Raw genomic sequence first — 18,827 nt, 5'->3', positions numbered from 1 at the left:
GCAACCTTTGATTCAAAAGTTTCTCCCTTGCCTTTCTTCCTGGGGCACTAAGAGGCATAATGTCCTAGCTCCTCACAGTTGAAGCACTTGACCTTGGAGATGTCTCTCTTCTTCTTCTTCTGTAGCCCCTGTTGTCCTGCTGATGCAAGAGCTGCATCCTCCTCCTCCTTGATTCGAACTCCCTTACCGCTACTCCCTGACTTGGTCAATCTCCTGAGCTCTTCTTGTCGAAGAGCTGCCCACATCTCCTCCCAACTGGGGAGAGTTGCTCTGCCCAAAATGCTTTGGACAAATGTCTCCCACTCCTCGGAGACTGCATTTAGGGAAGTCCTGACCATGAACTTTGGATCCGGTGTAGACCCCACGGAAGTAAGTGGTTCACGAATCCCTTGCAACCTGAGAAGGAAGGGATCTATCTCCTCTCCTTTCTGCATCTGATATGACCTCAGCTGATTCTCCAATAACATCTTCCGCTGCACAGAAGAGCCCTGGTATAAGGTGCTCAGGGTGTCCCACATCTACTTTGTTGTTGTCTTCTCAGCAATATGTGGTATGACATGATCTTTTTCCTCGTCTGAGATCATGCATTTCGCCTTCGTCTGGGCCTCCTCATACTTCTCAATTGCATCAAGGTCAACTGGAACAACTACTATTTTCAAGGCATAGTCCTTGATGCGATATTTATCCAGGATTGCCAAGATCCTAGCCTTCCAGATGACAAAATTGGAAGCCTCATCCAATCTGTCCTAATCCCTCAATCTGTTCACTGTCATCTCTGCTCCTCTTCTCTAGACTCCCTATGAGTCCTGATTTCCCTCTCGAAAATTCTCCGGCCAACTGTCGAATCACTCCTCTCCAATCCTCCTTTGTCGCTGCAACCCGGATCTAGATTTCTTGGCTAGAAACCTGTCTAGGTAGTGCTTCCCTCTACCTTGGTTCAGTTTTCTCAGACACTGTTCTGCATCAACAGAAACACTAGCTCCACAAATTAAAATTTGCACAACTCCCTTACTCCCGACAACTCAAAGAATCTGAGCCCTTCAGGCTCTATGCAATCTCTCCGTGGGCTGATTCTGCTCCTCTCGGCCAACTGCGACAATCCTTCCTGGCTCAGAAAGGTGGCGTGGCTCTACGTGAGCCTGATCTGCCCTCATCTACCTCTATGTTGGCCTTGATGGCTGATGCAGCTACCGCGTGGGCTCCTCCTAGCTACTGCGTCTTCCTCTCCTGGTTCAAAATGCTGATGTAGGAACTGCGTGAGCCTCTGCGTCACACTCTCTGCACTACGTCACTCATCTCACTTCTTCGGCACTGGAACAGTGTTGTCTCTTGAGACAGTTGCTTCTTTGCTGCAAATTCTAAGATTTTTTTGGCTAGTGTCTTCAGTTGTCTATGATCTGCAATCGCTCTGATACCATGTGAAAATACCTAAATCTAACACATCAGAAACCCCAACTGCAATTACCGGTTTACAATCTCCTACTTATTCTTTACATTAACAAGTTATTTAATTGCATAAACATCGAAGTAAACACTATTGCAGCCTTCACAAATATACAGATCATGCACTGAAATAAACAGAGCCAATAACACAAGGGACATCGTTATTTTTGGACAATCGTCACCAAAAAAAACCCAATTTGGGAAACTAGTGCAGCATATAGAGGGTTTGAATTATTAAGCAGATTTCATGAATACAACTAGGGTGCCAGAAATGGCTCACCCAACAGAGAATATCCTTGGCAGTAGTACCTCTATTCAGAGACAGATATTCTAGCAAATCAGCAACCAGATTATCAAACCCCACATTGAATCCGGTTGTTCCCTATGCTGTACAACGAAAGCTGCTCCAATAACTGCTCTGGAACTGCGTCACTCCTCCAGGAGCTGTGTCACAGTCTCCCAACTCAAGGTCTGTTGATCTGCTCCCAGTCTTCCCCACATAATCTCCCTAGCCTGCCTCTAAGGCCCAGCGTCAGCCTCTATGGCTTCTGTGTCACCTGCATCAACCTTCTGCGTCCTCTGCATCAGCCCTTCTAGGGCCCGCATTGTCTCTCCCGGCACAGCGCTGCCTATTTGCTATGTATTCTTCTACCTTGGATGAAAATCCCTTGCTGAACTTCCCCTCACTGCAACTCTAATCACTAACTCGATTTCCTCTGCAAACCTCGCCCCAGAAAATCGAATTCTTTGATCACTTGGTGTGTCTCCAACTGATCCTCAAGCCTCCTCTTATACTTTTCTTGTTAACGAATCAACAACTAAGATTAAGTCCCTAATCAAAGGCTAAGATTTGAATTGGCTTGATTCTCGTCACTTAGAATTTTCTCACCCATTTATTATTAATTCACATTAATATTTTTATTTTCCTAAGTTTAGACTTAGGAACTCATTAAAAATATTAATTATTTTAATAACTCTTCATTCGGGTGGAATTTCTCCAAACGATTTCCATGTCTTGGAGATCTCATGTGCCTTAGCCTCTCCACCAAATTTAATGGCTAGAGCACATCCGATGCTATGCAAAATCAACAACGAAATATGTACTTATTACAAATTTGAGATGCATCAAGATGCAAAAGGGGGAAGGCATAGACCCCTTCCTCGCCAGGATTCAGGAATTCTAGGACTAATTGTCAGTTGTTGGGGCAGCGCCTTAGCCCACGGAGCTAGTGTGACTGGCACTCAACAATGTCTCAGAGTGGTACGTATTTGTCCAAAGTATTTTGGGTAGAGATACCTTGCCAAGGTGGGACAAGATGTGGGCTGATTTGCAACAAGAGGAGGTGAGGCGAGCTCTATCAAAGAACTCCATCAGTGGCAACAGCGGAGTGAAATGGGTGAAGGAGGAGGAGAATGTGGTCGTAGCATGAATAATGAATAAAGTACAATGTGCACACAATAAAGCAAACACAAAGTGAGTTGTTTGTGTTCCATAGGGCAGGACAAAGGATTACCATCAAGGTTCGCAATGTAAAAGTATCCTACCCCTACTTTACCATGGACCCTAAAAGGACATGGGTTGTCATCAAGGACTAGATCCCTAGCTTGGAAATCCTTGCCTTGTTTTTTCAAAATTAATAATATGGCTCAGATGGGTCTTGTCTATGGTGTTTTTCATGGATGAATGTTGATTGCTTTCCCATTTCTGGTGTTGAATTTGTTCATTGCTTTGTATATCACTATTATTCCTAGTTAGGAACATTACATTTTTCCATAATTAACAAACCCCCTCTATTCCCTTTCCATTGTCCTTTCTTTTGGGTTCAAAAACAAGGCAAGGATTTCCAAGCTAGGGATCAGTCCTTGATGACAACCCATGTCCTTTTAGGGTCCATGGTAAAGTAGGGGTAGGATACTTTTACATTGCGAACCTTGATGGTAATCCTTTGTCCTGCCCTATGGAATGCAAGCAACTCACTTTGTTTTTGCTTTATTGTGTGCACTTTTGTGTTTGCTTTATTGTGTGCACATTGTACTTTATTCACTATTCATGCTAATGTGTATGTGCAGTAGATTAGATTTCATTTAGCTTATTTTTAAAGTAAAGTTTTATTTATGACCTATAATCACAAGAGTGACAATCAACACCCTGCTCACATCCTATCAATGAGTTTCTTTGAGTGTACAAGTAACAAGTCTATGAGCCTAGGAATTGCTACGGTTCTCATGCACTTTCCGTTTGAGCATATGGATCATGCAATCTATGATGAGCACATGTCCCCAAGTTGAAGCCAAATGTTACCCACCAAAATGCGAGAAACCCCATAGAAGAAAAAATTTCTCCTTCTTTATATAACCGACAACCTTGCATTTGCTTAGTACATGATATTATGCTATGATCCTCCATCATTTGCACTAGTCAAACACCTCTCACCATCCAACATTCCTCTTGAACGAAGGTGGGTCATCATTCGATGAGTACTTTAACCATTTTCCATTCATGTGTTTTTACTTAATATTTTGGGCATTCAAACATGGATTAAGGGGTGATCTAGATGACTGACTGATCTTGACTCTAAACTTGTTCTCTCACTTTACCAAGTGTGTTAGTTTTTTACCCTAGTCTAGTGGGACATCCTTTGAGGCCTTGGAGTTATATAAGGGGCACTTCTTAGGAGACTTGGATTGAAGTAGCATGTCCATGATATTCCATACCATTTTCCATCATTCCCCAAATTTCATCTCCATTCTCTAGGCTTGTGGCCATTGGTTCATTGGGATTAGCACCCTCTTATACTCATCCTTAGTCTGGGCCAAAAATTTTGTTGCAAGGGTTGATGCAACTAAAAGAATATTAAAATGCAAAATATGGTTGGGACATTAATTAGCATGTGAGAAAAATCCTATAATGAGCTCTACCCCACTCATTAGGTATCACCTAGTTCCTTGAGCACTTGATGCTCTATCACATAATAAAGTAAATATTGCATGTACCAAACCCAATGAGTGATAAACTGACTCATCATTAAGGGGTAAATATATGCTAAATAATTAAAAGTAAGCTTGGGATCCTAAGTTACACTCCTCTTCAAAGCATTATCAAAAAGATATAAAGGATGCACTAGAGGGGTGGAAGACTGAGGAAAGGGGTAACTCATGCCTCCATGATTAATCCCTCCTTACATATATACACTCAGGATGATGGACCTCCATCATCTAGTTCCATAGCCATGACACCTTGTTCTTCCCCTCCATTGCCACTATTATCACAAGCACCTAATGATTGAAAGGTTCATCTAGGACATGTCACCTCCCCTCAGTGGTTGGAAACACCTAATAAGGTTGACTATCTAGCCATCCATAACACAAGTAGGGAACACTTTGGTCTACTTAGATGTTCGAAGGTGATCTTAGTTGGAAGTGTTATTATTTCCTTAAAAATTAAGTATGGTCCATGATGATGCATAAGGTCATTGTCCCTAATGATTTGTGTCTCTCACTCGATCTTCACACTACATCACTCCACTACATAGCATGCCCAAGTAGTTTCGCACCCTCCAAAGAGTAATGATGACCTTGCAAATGCAGTGCTTCCCCTCTAGAGCATAGCATTGGGAACTTGGATGGTTCCATATTATGATTGACACCCAGAAGTACCCTTAGATGCAGAAATGTTGAGCTCCTGTTGCTTCATGTTTGATTTACTTGATGTTGTACCCAACAAACTTAGGATGCCCTGAGGTTGGCCTTGACATTGTTTGATGGGAATTACCTTTTCTAGAGTCGAAATAATGATGGTCATCCCCACGATGATCATTACTTGTACTCATTGTTGGAACCACTTGGGATTTAGAGTTGATTATGATGATGGTTCATCTCCTTAGCCCATTCCACACCTTGTTGTCGCATTTATTGCTCAGAATGGAAATGATGTCATGCTTTTGAAGATATTGACCCATACATGTGGGAATTTATGGCATTATTTTATTGTTTTTAGCTATGGGCTTGGCTTGTAACCCCGTGTCTTGTCAAACACTCAAATTCAAACTCATTTTAGCGCTTGTAGGTTTATTATTTTCTAAAATCTAACATTGATTGTGGTAAAACCTACCTAAGTAGGATTGATGTCATCCCTAGGCTACTCATATCACATTGAGACCTCCAATTAGAATACCCTTATAGGTAAATACAAGGAAGCCTCCCTTGTGGTGAAAATCCATTAAATAGCAAGCGAAAAAGTGTTGAGATGATAGTGAAAATCCTTCCCCATTGTTGCCATAGTGTCTTTCCCTCATCTTGTGAGTCGCCTCACAAGGCCTACTAGATTTTGCAGTAATGGGCCTCATAGAAAAGGGGTAGAGCCCAAGCATGACTTTTTATTTATCTTTAATATCCCTTTTATTTTTATTTTATTTTGCATTTTAAATTCATATCATGCTCTCTCTTTTTTTTATATACAACTGCATCAACCTCTTTTTTTTTAACAACTACATCAACCTCATGAATCCAAACCCCTCTCATGGGATTATGAAATATGAACCTTTTGGGGATGTGTAACATCCAACCTAAAAGAAAAGACAATGGAAAGAGAATAGAGGGAGTATGTTACATGGAATTATGAAATATGAACCTTTTTGGGATACGTCTAACATCTAACCCAAAAGAAAGGACAATGGAAAGGGAACAGATGGGGTTTGTTAATTATGGAAAAATGTAATGTTCCTAACTAGGAATAATAGTGATATACAAAGCAATGAACAAATTCAACACCCGAAATGGGAAAGCAATCAACATTCATCCATGAAAAACACCATAGACAAGAACCATCTGAGCCATATTATTAATTTTTCCTGAATCCTGGAGAAAGTACAATGGTGATGGAAAGTTCCCCTGGTCTTGCCCTAATTGGCAAGCATGACAAAACCCAAGTGAGCAAATATCAACCCCAAATGCTACAAAACTGCTACTCCAAGGATGTTATGCGCTGCCCAGAAACTACACTGCCTACTGGAACATAATGGCTTGAAACTCCTATTCTGATGCTCCGAAAATGCTGCAATTTTAGCCTCCGACTCCTCAACCAAAACCCATCAAAACCTGGAAAGCGTTTGGCCTAAGTCCACACCTCAAAATTCGGCCTCCAAGCACCACGTCCTCCTCAAAACACTGGGAAGTACGGCCTGCCTGTAACTTGCTGGAAAATCCCTCCAAATCATCCCAAGATGCTAAGATGTTCCCCTCTAAGGCTTCCTCTACTTTTCCCGGCAAATTCCAGCTCTAAAACTCCTTCCACCAATTCCCACGTGTGCCCAGTAATGGCTCCCTGCATAGGCTCAACTGACTGCAAATCGAACTTCCCAAATGTTGCAATCTCCTGCCCCAAAACTCTCCCCAAAGGTTGATCCTCCACTGAAGCTCCAACACCCAAACTCTCCCAGCAAATACTCCCTGGAAAAACCTCCAAACAACTCCTACGTGTTCTCCTCCTGCGTCCTCTAGAAACACGCACTGGCTGGGCCAAAGGCTAAGTAATGTGATTGTAAAACTCCTTTGGCTCTCCTCCAAGATAGAACTAATTGCCTTCCTAGGATGGCACTCTAAGTCCCCTGAAGAAGGTTGAGTCTCCCGCCTGGAAAATAGGTTGCTAAACCACTGGTAACTCGGCTAAGCAGCAGCTCAAGCAACACACGAGTTTGATAGACAAAATGATGTCTTGAGTCGGGGGAGCTCCTCTTATAACATCGTGGGCCTTCCTTTCCCATGTGGGCCCCTCTCCCTAACCATTCGACTTCCCCTCCAAGGCAATACGAATTTCTCAATGGACCAAGTGTGCTTTTCCCCACGTGGGTGGCCCCCACATTCCACTAATGATGTAATTCGGCCTCTTTTCTCCTGAGTCCCTAAGTCAAAACTGGATGGGTTTCAAAGTCACCAAAAATTATCCAAATTGTGGGAGATTAAAACCTGTAACAAAATTCTTTAGGAAGGGACATGACAAAAAAAATATGGGAACATCACCCTTATCAGTGCCCCTCAATAGTACCCATTTCCCCAAGGTGGCAACACTTGCTAAGATATTTATGATGAAGGTGAAACCAAGGAAAAAGGCACAACTTCCAAGCATCATGATTCATTATCTAATTCAACCCATGGTTCCTACTATCATTCCAAATGCATTAAACATAAACACTTAGTATGGAGTGAGGGGCAAACATACCTCATATGTGCCAAGGCACCATACTCATCAATGACTGAGCTAAGCATGATATAAAATTCATTTGTGAGTTGCTGTCAATGGAGAATATCAAATGTCATCGTCAAGACCAAAATCTATGGTGTGGATCATTGAAGAAAAATATCCTCTAATAACTCCCAGAAGTGAGGCACAAATTTCCCTCAATATGATACTTTATGAAATACCTTTGGAAACAAAAAAAAATCCATTTTGATATATTTGAGGGGAAATGTTACTATGACATTCAAGTCATTCAAGAAAAGTGAAAGAGCACATTATAATCAAGATCTAAGAAAAAATGTTGGTTGAAATATTCAATTCTGATTCAAGAAAGTTAGAGAACACACAATTTAATCAAGTAACGGTTTGCATTGAATGAGGTGTTGTCAGCATATATAATTAATAATAAAAATGATTTATTCTCTTATGAAAATGGCATGCTATTATCACTAAATACGATGAACTTAAAAAGGAAAAGAAATAAAAAAACAGGTAAAGAAAGAAACTTGTGTCAAGAAATCCTACAGTTACCTTAAATGTGACGTCAGATTTAACAATGGGATTATTTAATCCTTTATTCTTAATCTTCAATGATATTTTTTGTAAGTCCGCATAAACATCGCTGGAATCCACATCCATATGTTCAACATGAACACCCAAATCATTAGCTTTTTGTGAAGCAGAATATTGGCGAGAATCCTGAATCAGATTTCAGATTTCATGGTAAGGGTTCCATTTATAACAAATTTAAAATAGGAACATAACAAAAGGATGTACAGTCTCACCTCAACGTGTAAGGGAACATAAAATTCATGAGGCATTTGCAAATCATCGATTTCAACCATCTTGTTAGCTTTTTGTATTCGGTATTTCTGTATGAGTTCATCCCGACCTTTAATGTTCCTTTTAGCTAAAACAATAACAATACATTATTCAAGAAAAAAATCTAGTTTATTTCTAGGAAATAAAGAAATAAATTAAATCCTTCAAACTAAACATAAACTATATTAATTTTAATAGAAGGATTTATTGAAAAATGGTATGGTACGTCATTCGAACCTCTTTGACTCTTTTCAAGTGCTTCTGCAATTTCCGTTGTATTGTGCACTTTAGAATCTACATTCACAAAGAAAAGAAAGAACATAAGTACATATCCAATGTACATAATTTAAAGAATAATTGAAAAATCATCCATACGGTAATAAGAAAGAAAATGTAATTTCACATCAGCATATTTTGTAATTATATGGTTATTCGTGCAATAAGTTTAAAAATTAATAAGTAGATATACAATGTACATAATTTAAAGAATAATTGAAAAATCATCCATACGGTAATAAGAAAGAAAATGTAATTTCACATCAGCATATTTTGTAATTATATGGTTATTCGTGCAATAAGTTTAAAATTAATAATAAGATACATGTAAATTTTTCATAATTTTAAGGTAAGCTGTATTTGACATAATATGGATGTTCAATGGAAATCTAGAATTATATGATTACTTAATTTATAAATTGCTACAGTCATATAAATAAGAAAGAGAAAAAATGTAAAAGGAGATTATTTATGTGAAATATATTTAATGGTGCGGTGAGGTTTTCTGCATCCTCAACACGTGTCTCTTAATGGTACTTTCGGCTCCATGCCTACAATCATACCTTTGTTTGGTTTGTCATTGTGTTGCACCACCTTCGAAATTTTTTGGGCTGGTTTCCATTTCTGGTATTTTTGGGTTTCAATTGGGTCTACTTCACTGTGTTTGAATTGTATTGTGTGCTAAAGGGTCAACTTTGTCGGGGCTTTACTGGTTCGCCCCCTAGGGATTATTGGATTTTAGTTATTGGGCCTTACTTCTGTTTTGTTGTGGTCTTCTCATTGTAATTTGATTGGGTTCAAATTTGCATGTAGTGACTAGTGTTGAGGGCGACAGAACTGTTGATGTGTGGAATTTTATGTCCCATAATTGGGGAACCTGTTAGAATTTGGCCCTTTGGTTTGTAATTGGGGAGACAACCTATTGGTTTTGCATTCGGAGTATCAAGAGTATGTAATACGTCCATACTCTTTGTAATGTTCCTAACTAGAAAAAACAGTGATATGCAAAGCAAATAACAAATGCAACATTAGAAATTTCAAACATTCAACAACCCATGTAAACTCTAGAAATAGTGTGGAAGGAATGCACCTGGGCTTGCCTCGATGTCAAGTGTGACAAAGATTAAGTGATAAAACAGCAAGCCCAAGTGCTAGAATCAGCTGCTTCAATGATGCCATGCGCTGCCCCAGAAATCTGCACTGTTTGCTGGAAAGAAACTAATGGAAACCCCACCTCCAATGCTTAGAAAATTCTACAAAATTAATCTCAAGTTCTTCACCAAACTCAAAAAGGGTTTGGTCTGGTTTTGACCCCCGAATACCACGTCCTGCTCCAGCGACTAGAAAATACGACCTGCCTGTAACTCATAGAAAAAGCTCCCCAAATCACACCAACACTGTAACATCTCCCTCTGTGCTGCTGATGTCCTACATCTCTGCCCATCAACTACTGCACAAATGTTGCATCTGTACTACCGCTGACATTGCCAACACTACATCTGTATTGCAACTTCTTCTCAAATTCTGCATCCGTGCTGCTACTGGCACTGGCACTACCAATATCACATATGCACTGCACCCTTCTCCAACTACTGCTGCTACTGCATCAACAACGGAAAAGCATCCAAAATTACTGAACATGTATTCATTATGATGCATCTGTTGTTGAAGTTCTCACTGCTGCTAGTCTCTGCGCTAACCCTCAGAAGTCTATGTATTGTTGCTGACTCTGCATTGTGCCATCTAAATTGCTGCCAACTCTAGCTCTACACTGCTTAGTCTCTAGTGATCTTAGCCACCGCAATTGTCACTCTGACACTCCTCTGCATCAACTGACCTAGTCCATCCTGTGACTTTTGAAATCTGGGTTCCCATAGCAAAGTATTGATTCGAGGGTGGACTCCTCAAGGATCTTTCCCATCTGTAGTTCTTTCGAACTGCAATTCTATATCATCCCACCTATGGGCAATCATGGCAAACTCCTCGATCTGTGCGGATACAAACTTCGGATCATGCTTCTCGTCCTTGTCCTTCATTCTGAGAAGACACTATATAGCTTAGTGACCAAGTTCACCACATCGGAAGTACTTGATCTTCGAAATATCTTTCTTCTTCTTCCACTGCTCCTGCTGCCCCTTAGATGTGAGGGCTGCATTTTCATCCTCCTCCTTCTGCTTCGTCCCACTTGCTGCTACTGTCAAGCTTGCACTTGATTAAGTCTCTCCACATTTCTTCCTGCTGAAGAGCGGCCCACATCCCTTCCCAATCTGGCAATCTTTCTCTGCCTAGGATGCTATGGACAAACACTCTTCTGGAACTGAATTTAGAGTTAGCCTCACCATCTTGGTAGGCTGAGTTGTTGACCCCACAACTACCAACTTGTCTCGGGATTCCTGAAGCTTTGCAAGGAACGGATCAATGCATTCCCCCTTCTGCATCTGCGTGAATCTCATCTTCTGCTCCAAGTACATCTTCTGTTGCTCAAAAGATCCCTAATATAGCGTGGGCAAGGCATCCCACATTTCCTTGGCAGTCCCTTTGCCTGAGATGTGACATACTACATGATCCTTCACTCCGTTAAGGATCATCCACTTGGTCTTCGCCATGGCCCATCTCTCCCTTGTACTTTTTGATAGGATTTGTATCTGCGGGCTTAGCTACCACACTGTTGACTTAGATCTTGAGAAAATGTTCATCCAGAAGGCATGACATCCTCACCTTCCAGATCACATAGTTGGATGTGTGAAAATTCCTAAGCTACAATCCCTACTGCAGCATGACATCCTCGCCTTCGAGATCACATAGTTGGATGTGTGAAAACTCCTAAGCTAGAATCCCTACTGCAACAAACTAATGTTACTTCTTCTACTTGATTAAATCATGCAAGTTATTTACTATCTTCTATGGTAAATTTGGAAGTAAATACATCTACAACCTTCACTTAATTTATATATATGGGGAAACAACATACTGAGCAAGAAAGAAAAATAAAACACATAGGACAATTATTTTTGGACAAATAGTCCCCGGAAAACTCAATGCTAAAAAATTGGTGCACTAGCTTGAGGGTTTATTATTATTAAGCAGTAGTTCTAAATACAATCTCTGGATGCCCTTCTAGCAATCCAACTACAGAGAAAAAGAAACTGGCAGTAAACATAGTGAGTTTACCTCACTTCACCCGAAAAATCCCTCTAAGCAACTGAACTGACTATCCCCGGCTACAATTACGCTGCCCCTTTGTAGTAACTGCGTGGTCATGGGTGGAGCTCTCTCAGGCTTTGCGTCAGCGTTGCGTTGGGTCTCACTGCCTCCTGGAGCTCTGATGCCAACCTTCTCGGCTGCTCCTCGGCACGTTTTGGATTTCTGCAGGAGGACAACTCTTCCTCTACATTGGCCCTTTTGGCATTGTGTCAAGCACTGTGTGGGCCCTCTTGGCCCAATATCAGTCCCCCCTAGGTCTGTGTTGCCTCTGCTGGTGTATCTCTGCCTCTCTGTTGAGTATTCGGGGTTCCGGAGAAGATCCTCCAACCTAGCTATCCCTGCCCCTCTGCTGCAAGAGATCTCCTCAATCGGTTTTCCCCCCTGAGAACTTCTCACCTCAGAAAATCGATTTCTCTCTATCTCTCTATGTGTTTTCCAAATGACCCTAAAGCCCATTCTTATATCTTCCTGTTGGACAACCAACGACCCATATTAAAACATAATCAAAGGCTCAGCTTGTTTTGGCTTGATCCGCAGCTCTTTCTAGAAGTTTCACCCCTGATTAGATTAATATCCATTAATATTTTAATTTTCCTAAGTTTGGACTTATGAACCCCACTAAAAATATTAATTATTTTAATAAAATCACTTATGGGTGGAATTTCCCAAAACGTTTTCTGGGTTCTTTAGAATACTTGTGCCCAAGACTCCCTGCAAAAGTTGAGGCTTACAACACATCCAATGCTACCCCAAATTAACACTCCCTCTTAGCGATGAATATGTTCTAGCAATACATTGCCTCTTTGCATACTGCTCTGACTCTAAAGCATCATCTCTGCGTTGCTGATGTTTGACGTACTGTCCACCAACCACTACATTGTTGTTGCTACTGTATTGCTGCCTTTGACACCGCCATAGTCAATGCTACATCTGCATTGCAGCTCCCTCTCAACCGTTGCATCTGCTATGCTCCTAGCACTGCCACTGCGAACACTACATCCGTACTACAACTCAGTTCTTGAGAGAAGCAACTGAAAACACCCAAAACTAGACAAGTATTCAGTGGATACACCTCGGTGCTGACATCTTGACTGTTGCTAGTCCCATGCTGCCTCTAAAGCCACTGCATTTTTGAAGCTCTGCACTGTGCCTCCTCACACTGCTACCTCTTTGCTCTGTCATGCTTAGTCTCTGGCTCTTCTAGCCACTGCATCTGTCGAATCAACACTCCATGGCTCCAAATGAAGCTCCACCATCCCGCTACTACTGATCATGGGCTCCCGTAGCAAGGTGATGATCCAAGAGGTAGCCTCCTCAAGGATCCTACCCATCTGCAATCCCCTCGACTACAGTTCTATATCAGGCCACCTCCCTCTTGGAGGTATCTCGACTGTCATGGCGAATACCTCGTCAATCTTCGCAGCAACAACCTTGGGATCATGCTTCTCATCCTTGTCATTTTTCTTCAAAGGACACTGGGATGCATAGTGGCCCATCTTGCCACATCTAAAACACTTCACCTTGGAGACATCCTTCTTTCGTCTTTGTTGCCCCTACTGTCCCTTCAATGCAAGGGCTACATTATCCTCTTCCTCCACTTTGGACTTCGACCCATTGCTACTATTGCTCCCATCAAGTTTGACCTAGAATAGGTCTCTCCTCAACTCTTCTTGTTTCAGAGATGCCCACATCGTGTCCCAATTTGGCAGCGCTGCTCTACCCAGGATACTCTAGACAAAGATCTGCCGATCATCTAAGACAAAATTTAGAGCCAGTCTCACTAACTCTGAGTCTTGAGGTGTATGTCCCGTAGCTGACAGCTCATCACGAGTCTCCTTTAGCTTCGTAAGGAAAGGATCCACCCGCTCCCCCTTTTGCATCTGAGCAAATCTCAACTTCTGCTCTAAGTACATCTTTCGCTGCTCAGAAGATCCTTGATACAATGTGGCAAAGGCATCCCACATCTCCTTAGCAGTCCCTTTGCTAGCAATGTGGCACACCATGTGATCCTTGACTCCATCCAGGATCATCCTCTTCGCCTTATCCATCTCAACCTTGTACTTTTTTGGTTCAGCCACCACATTATCAACGTACATCTTGAGGGCATGCTCATATAGTAGGAAGGTCATCCTAGCCTTCCAGATAGCATAGTTGGAAGCCCCGTCCAACATGTCTGGATCCCTCAAGCCACTGGTTGCCATCTCCTCCGAAAACTTGTCGAACTACTCCCTCTTTCTCCCTACTGCGTAGCTCCTGGGCTGACTTATGCACTCCCTGATGGAGCTGGTAAGCTACTGCTCCTCTGCTTCTCAGCAATTGAGAAATATTGATTTCCTTGGCAAGAAATCACTAAGGAAGTATTCCCTCACTATGATCCGCTACTTCTTCCTTCTGACGTCTTTTCAACCCAGAAAAGTTGCCTACTGAAAAATCTGTGTCCACAAACTGCTCCTCACACTGAGGCTCAGCGCAGCGCCCTCTGCCATGGCAAAATTCGAATTGGAAGTCCTTTCTCTCCATCAACTCACTCGGAGAGAGACTTACCTCAATTTTTTTGACCCTCTGGCTAGAACTGCGCAAACCCTCTTGGGTTTCAACTTGTTGCCTCTTGCAGCTTTTCGATTTCCCCTTCTGCTCAGCGTTGGGGTTTTTGGTTCTGCCTTCTTGTCTCACCTACACTCACTTTGATACCATGTGAAAATTCCTAAGCTGGAATCCCTACTGCAGCAAATTGATGTTACTTCTCCTACTTGATTAAATCATGCAAGTTATTTACTGTGTAAATTTCGAAGTAAATACATCTGTAATCTTCACTTAATATATATATATATGGGGAAACAAAATATTGAGCAAGAAAGAAAAATACAACACAAGACACAATTATTTTTGGACAAATAGTCCCCGGAAAAACCCAATGCAGGGAAGCCGGTGCAGCGACTATGAGGGATTATTATTATTAAGCAATAGTTCTGAATACAATCTCTGGATGCCCTTTTGGCAATCCAGTTACAGAGAAAAAGACACTGGCATAAAACTTAGTGAGATTACCTCACTTCACCCAACAAATCCCTTTGATCTGGCAATTGAACTGACTATCCCCAGCTACAACTGCGTCGCCCCTTCGCACTAACTGCGTGGAGCTCTCTCCCAAGCTCTGCGTCAGCTCTGCGCTAGGTCTCACTGCCTCCTAGAGCTCTGACGTCAACCTTCCCGGCTGATTCGGCTGCTCCCCGACAAGTTTTGGATTTCTGCAGGAGGATATCTTTTTCTCTGGGCTGGCCCTTTTGGCACTGCATCAAGCACTGCGTGGGCCCTCCTGGCCCAGCGTCAATACTTCCTGGGTCCGTGTTGCCTCCACTAGTGTATATCTACCTGTCTGTTGAGTATTCTGGGTTTCGGAGAAGATCCTCCAACCCAACTATCCCTACCCCTCTGCTACAAGAGATCTCCTCAATCGATTTTTTCTCTTGAGAACTTCTCACCTCAGGAAATCAATTTCTCTCTATCTTTCAATGTGTTTTCTAAATGACCGTCAAGCCCCTTCTTATATATTCCTGGACAACCAACGGCCTAGATTACAACATAATCAAAGGCTTAGATCGTTTTAGCGTGATCCATGGCTTTTTCTAGAAGTTTCACCCTTGATTAGATTAATACCCATTAGTATTTTCATTTTCCTAAGTTTAGACTTTGGAACCCCATTAAAAGTATTAATTATTTTAATAAAATCATTTATGGGAAGAATTTCCCAAAACGCTTTCTAGGTTCTTTGGAATACCTATGCCCAAGCCTCCCTGCAAAATTTGAGGCTTAGAGAACATCTGATGCTACCTCAAATCAACAGGATGCACCATCCAATCGACCTTGATCTTGTCACCCACTGGCTGTCATGTCTGCCAACAAAAGTGTCAAACTGCTTCCTCTCTCCTCTGCGCAGCACTAGGCTAGCCTACACACTCCCTGCAAGAGTTAGTAGATCTGCTCCTCTCTGTTGCTTCTCAGCAATAGAGAAATCAAATTCCCTGGATAGGAATTCTCTAAGGAAGAAACTCCCTCAACAATGTCTCCCTTCTTCCTTTTGATGATTTTCTGCCCCAACAACTGCTGCAGAAAACTGTGTTGAACCAAAAAACTGCCTATTCGTTGAAGTTGTTGCTCTGCTCACTCTAACACTGGAAAACTTTGATTTGGAAGTCTTACCTCTTTCGACTCAGTCGGAGAGAGACCTTCCTCGAAAATCTTTGCCCTCCTGGCCTGGACTGCATAATCCCTCTAGGGATCAATTTTTTGCATATGCAACACTTTGAGCCTCCTTCTCTTCAATTCTAGGCTCTTCCGGATCTACTCTCTTACTTCACTTGCAGCTCTGATCCCATGTGAAAATTCGATTACCTAAATCACCCCTGCAACAACTGATTAAGTTCCTTCCATTTGTTAAAACTGAACAAAATCTTTACTATTTCCTATAGTAAACACCGAAACTAATACACTGCATTCGTCACCAATTAAATTATAAGCGGAAACAAGAAATTGAGAAAGAAAGAAATACACAACACATTGCACCGTTATTTTTAGACAAAAGTCCCTGTTAAAACCCAATGCGAGGAAAGTGGTGCACCGAGGGTTTGTATTATTAAGAAGTAGTTTTTCTGACTACAATCTCTAAATACCTTGCTGGCTATCCAGCACAAAGAATATCACTAACAAAGGATTAGGGAGAAATACCTCACACTATCATTGGTTGTTAGTCCTGCCAGTCACCAATGATCAAATGTGCTCTTTCAAAGTTTTTGTTAGGGTCTTAGGTCAAATTCTTATATTTTCAAGTCAATCCTCAAATAAAAATTTGGTCACTGGATGGTGTTGATCTAGGTCATCACTACTCCCTTGGTCTGCAAAGTCACCACCCTAAGCATGGTCATGTCATTATTTATTATCATAAGTCTAAATGTTGGTCTAGGTCATCATTGTGGTTGAAAAGTTCAAAGTTTCATATAGTTAAGAGTACACCTAGTCTCATCATTTGCTTGTGTCATCCATATCCAATGAGAGTCATGTCATCATTCTTGTCACTATCATGGGAGTTAGTGAATTTAGGGAATAAAGGTTAAAGTGAAATGGTTCACATTGAGATCTTATTTTCCACTTCAAGTAAGATTGCTGCAAGTACTTTCAGTTACAAGTTACTCTAATCAAGTACCTTTGATGTCACCTATCAAATCAAGCCTCCCAACACATCTAAATACCTCCTAAATCCTCCCCTAAGCTTTTCCCATGCCCATTACCCTCATTTCCTTTACTTTCCCACAAACCCTAGCCTATTGCTACACTTTTGACACTTTCCTAGGCTAGCACTGTTTTTTCAACTTTTGCACCCTTTCCCCTCACCCATTCCCTAAAATTACACCTCCCTACACTCCCTAACATCTATCCATACCACCCATAATTTTCCCAAGAATTTAGAGACCCTAAAACCCCTTCATCTCCCTCAATTTCAAAAACTGCCCATATCCCCTATTTTCCCTACACCAAACCCTAATTTCCCTTCCCATTGTGCTAGGGTTTGCTATGGAATATGACACTACTAAGCAGAGGAAGCATAAAAGAGGCCAAGGAAAAGAGATCTCAAGAGGCAGAAAGAGCAAGAGAGTGAGCCATTTCCTCCACTAGGTCAAAGGGACATTGACAAATCATTTGCTGCACATAGGGACAGTTTTGCTTCAAAATGTGTTTCTGACCAAATGGAGATGAATTTTACAAAAGTGAAAGAGGTTTTTGTCAATGATAGGCCAAGGAACAAAAAAGTCCTTCAGTTTATGCACGAGTATTATGATTGGGGAGAAATGCCCAAAATATAGTTGCTACAGGAGAGTTGCTACACCTGTGGAGTAGTCTTGGGAGATTGAATTTTTAGGTGTCTTGGAGCATGTGTTTGCAGTGCTTGATGACTCTATAGTGTAGCAGACATCCCTAGATTTCCAACCATACCACTTGCAGCCCAAAAATTCTCTAGGAAGGCCTCCAAATTACTCTCCAAACTTTTTGTTGCGCTTTTACTGTGAGCACACGACGCTTTTGCAATTTTTAGTGATAAATTTCAAACTTGATTTCTGAACAAATGGGAAAGTATTTTTGAGAACTGGAGGAGGTTTTTGTTCATAACATACCAAAGAACAAGAACCTCTCTCATTTTTGTAAAAGGTGTTATGGTTAGAGACATATGGCTCCATCTTTGATCCCTATTGTTGTAGAAAACCCATAATTTTTGGCAATTTTTGAAAGAGTCACTAGGTCAAAAATGCAACGTGCCTCACGCTGGGATTTTGATGGGGAGCTATAAATGAAATTTGGTTTGCATATTTGGATTCCTCATTACTTGTACATCACTTATAGCTCTTGGGAGAAAAATTTCAGCAGGTTCTGGTAGGTGGAAAAGGCCAAAAACTACTTAGAAAACACCTCTCTGCCCTCTTTTTGAAGAGCTCGCTGCGCTTTTGAGAGTACCTTTAGGAGAATGAAGTTTTGGAGGGCTAGGAGCAACCTCTTTCAGTTCTTGGAGCAGGTGTTTGCAGTGCTTGATGACTCTATTGTGTAGCAAACATCCCTAGCTTTCCAACCATATCACTTTCAGCCTAAAACTCCTCTGGGAAGGCCCCCAAATCACTCTCCAAACTTTTCGTTGCACTTTGTTGTGAGCATGTTGCGCTTTTGCATTTTTTAGTGATAAAATTCAAACTTGGATTTCGAAAAAATGAGTATTTTTGAAAACTGAAGGTGGTTTTTGTTCATCACATAGCAAAGAACAAAAACCTCTCTCAGTTTTGTAAAAAGTGTTATGGTTAGAGAG

General features: G+C 41.4%; 1 protein-coding gene across 2 annotated transcripts in view; it reads right to left on the bottom strand.

Annotated features, from left to right (window-relative positions):
- The window catches only part of LOC149222991 (general transcription and DNA repair factor IIH subunit TFB1-1-like), a 505,404-nt gene that overhangs the window by 133,288 nt on the left and 353,289 nt on the right, over window positions 1-18,827 (bottom strand). For both annotated transcript variants that reach the window (XM_089383212.1, XM_089383213.1), the window contains exons 14-16: window positions 8,738-8,794; window positions 8,464-8,588; window positions 8,210-8,377 (exon numbers count right to left, since the gene is read on the bottom strand). In XM_089383212.1, coding sequence (XP_089239338.1) covers window positions 8,210-8,377; window positions 8,464-8,588; window positions 8,738-8,794 — 350 coding nt within the window. The remainder of the gene's footprint in view (window positions 1-8,209; window positions 8,378-8,463; window positions 8,589-8,737; window positions 8,795-18,827) is intronic.

The sequence above is a fragment of the Pinus tabuliformis genome, chromosome Q (assembly GCF_031772625.1).
Source record: "Pinus tabuliformis cultivar Carrire ecotype Pingquan chromosome Q, CPIR1, whole genome shotgun sequence".
Taxonomy (NCBI): domain Eukaryota; kingdom Viridiplantae; phylum Streptophyta; class Pinopsida; order Pinales; family Pinaceae; genus Pinus; species Pinus tabuliformis.
Note: the sequence above shows the minus strand (reverse complement) of the source record. Positions and strands in the feature narration are given on the sequence as shown.